The 2,166-nt window shown below is 35.2% G+C and overlaps 1 protein-coding gene across 1 annotated transcript; it reads right to left on the bottom strand.

The window, feature by feature from the left end:
- Positions 1 to 650: 650 nt before the first annotated feature.
- Positions 651 to 2,166, bottom strand: LOC128182203 (uncharacterized). The gene is made up of 3 exons (XM_052850805.1): positions 1,890 to 2,166; positions 1,254 to 1,352; positions 651 to 995 (listed from the first exon to the last, which is right to left on the bottom strand). Exons 1-3 carry the CDS (start codon positions 2,115 to 2,117, stop codon positions 651 to 653), a joined length of 672 nt encoding a protein of 223 aa, XP_052706765.1. The 5' UTR covers positions 2,118 to 2,166.

Raw genomic sequence — 2,166 nt, 5'->3', positions numbered from 1 at the left:
CACACTTTAAATTTGCTTCCGATGCCACCGCATTATGATTGTTTTAACTTCTATAAGAACGATGATATATTACCTTGTGACGTTACGTTTATCAAAAATGTAAATTATATGCAAAATTATTAAAGCAGAAATTCCGAAATTTATTTATTTTTCCAATCAATGTGGTTCCTATTTTCCCACGTCATTCTTTGAATTGTTGCTAATAACTTTACCAGCAAGAACCAGATACCTATATTGGCCATGCTCACCTTTATAAATCTACTCCAGAGGATGGTATATACATACATGTATATATATGTATCATGAGTTGATTTATGCACATGCAATATGATAAATCAGGCCAGCAATTATTAATCTTGACCTGCCACTGATGGCATACATGTACGTATTTATAAACAACGTGAGTGCTTTCAAACCTATGGTATTAAAAATTGCTGTTTCAGCAAAAATAGATCAACAAGTAATAAAAGTACATGTTATCATTTATTCCACCATATTAATAATGCATACATGTACATAGAAGCTAACAATCATGATACAGTCTTTTTAATTAGTTATTCATTCGAACATGTATGGGATCGGGTTGAAAATATTTTATTATAACATGCATGCCAAGAGAAGAGTTCCTATCAAAATCTTCATTTTCCCGCTCATGTCGCATTCATAACCATTTGGTTCCGGACTCGACTGTATTCGGACACAAGACCCGGAACTAAATTGAGTGCCGAGTTTATTCTTCCTAACATCCACAATGCAAATGTTCGCCTTTCTCCGATGCCTAGGTGTCGAAACTTTACAATGAATGAACAATGCGTTCGAGTAGTGTTTCCTTGTACATATATGGACAACATGTTGAGTTCGCAGAGTGCATTCCGAATAACAGTGTCGGTCCAACTTACAGACAAAAATCTATGTGTGGCATATCCGGTCTGAAGAGGCTTCATTTGTAGCGAGATTTCTGTTAACAATCCGATCAGGTGTGAAAGCGATTCTTTCTGGGGGGGAAATGGCAATAATAATATAATAAGAACATAAAATCAATAACTTTTCTTGTGTATAACATACATTTATGCACACAGTGAAATGTTTAAATTGTACATTTATTATCCTCTGCAATGTCTAGGTTCTTAGAATCGCGAAGGTCATTTTGTGTGCGTGCGCACAATTCTCTACCGGTTCGTAACGTACACTTATTCTTGGAATTTCCCTTATAATTGATGTGCTTTTATTATAAGTACTTAAATTAAACGTACCACTTCACAGTTTTCCCCGATGTTGTAAGATTCAGTTAAGTCGTCTGCTGTCTCGTATTGGGCGATCAGATCTTCATTGTTCTGGAATATCGTCCTCTCCTGTAATGAACGTTTTTAAAAATGTACATGTAAAGGTGCTTTTGTTTAATTTAAATTCCTTATGTCTATGCATTTTCCATTGCCTTCTATATCATTTGCTGATTTACATTTTTAATTATTACATTAATTTTTACATTTTTAATATTTAATTCAATATCAGAAGATCCTATATAATTAATCTATTGATTGGTGACATATGCCCCCGCCCTTCCATTTCCTCATCAAAATGTGCAATCTAATTAAAATTAGATCTTAGATCCGCTCACTACACTAAAAATGTGCATACTTCTTTCGTCGGTAAACATTTTATAAAAACGGGGTGTTCCACTTGAAAGGACAAACAGTTTAAAAGCATACGATATTTCATATTTTGCTTTAATTTCATTCTTTTTTTTTTGGCACTTTGCACCATAAAATTTATTTTCATTAGAGAAATAGACAGATATGATACCCTGTACACATCTCAAAAGGAGAATATAGGATTTATTTTCTAGCTATTCATTTTCTGTTTAAATATGATACTCTATATTAACTAACGTATTCCCGTTTAGCAAGAACGAGTCTGTCTTGAATCTCCCAGATGTTTTGTGTAAGATGGCTCATGGTAGCATGGAGCTTCTGGTCAATGACAGAGAATGGGGAAACCTCCACCGTTGATCCTGAGCAGGGGTGGCTCATGTCGAGGCGGAACTGATACCAGTGGTGCTGGTCTCGGGAAAGCAAGACCCCACAAAAAGCGGTGCCACTTATGGCACAGGAAAACATGATCTGAAGCACGGTAGCTGAAATTTGAGGAAGGAAAAATATGAATTTG

The sequence above is a fragment of the Crassostrea angulata genome, chromosome 4 (assembly GCF_025612915.1).
Source record: "Crassostrea angulata isolate pt1a10 chromosome 4, ASM2561291v2, whole genome shotgun sequence".
NCBI lineage: Eukaryota > Metazoa > Mollusca > Bivalvia > Ostreida > Ostreidae > Magallana > Magallana angulata.
This window is presented reverse-complemented; position numbering and strand designations above follow the sequence as displayed.

Coding starts and splice junctions, on each gene's coding strand:
- LOC128182203 (XM_052850805.1), bottom strand. CDS start 2,117: ATGTTTTCCTGTGCCATAAGTGGCACCGCTTTTTGTGGGGTCTTGCTT. Junction 1,353..1,889: donor TTCTTGCTAAACGGGAATAC/GTTAGTTAATAT, acceptor CGTTCATTACAG/GAGAGGACGATATTCCAGAA. Junction 996..1,253: donor TCGGGGAAAACTGTGAAGTG/GTACGTTTAATT, acceptor TTTCCCCCCCAG/AAAGAATCGCTTTCACACCT.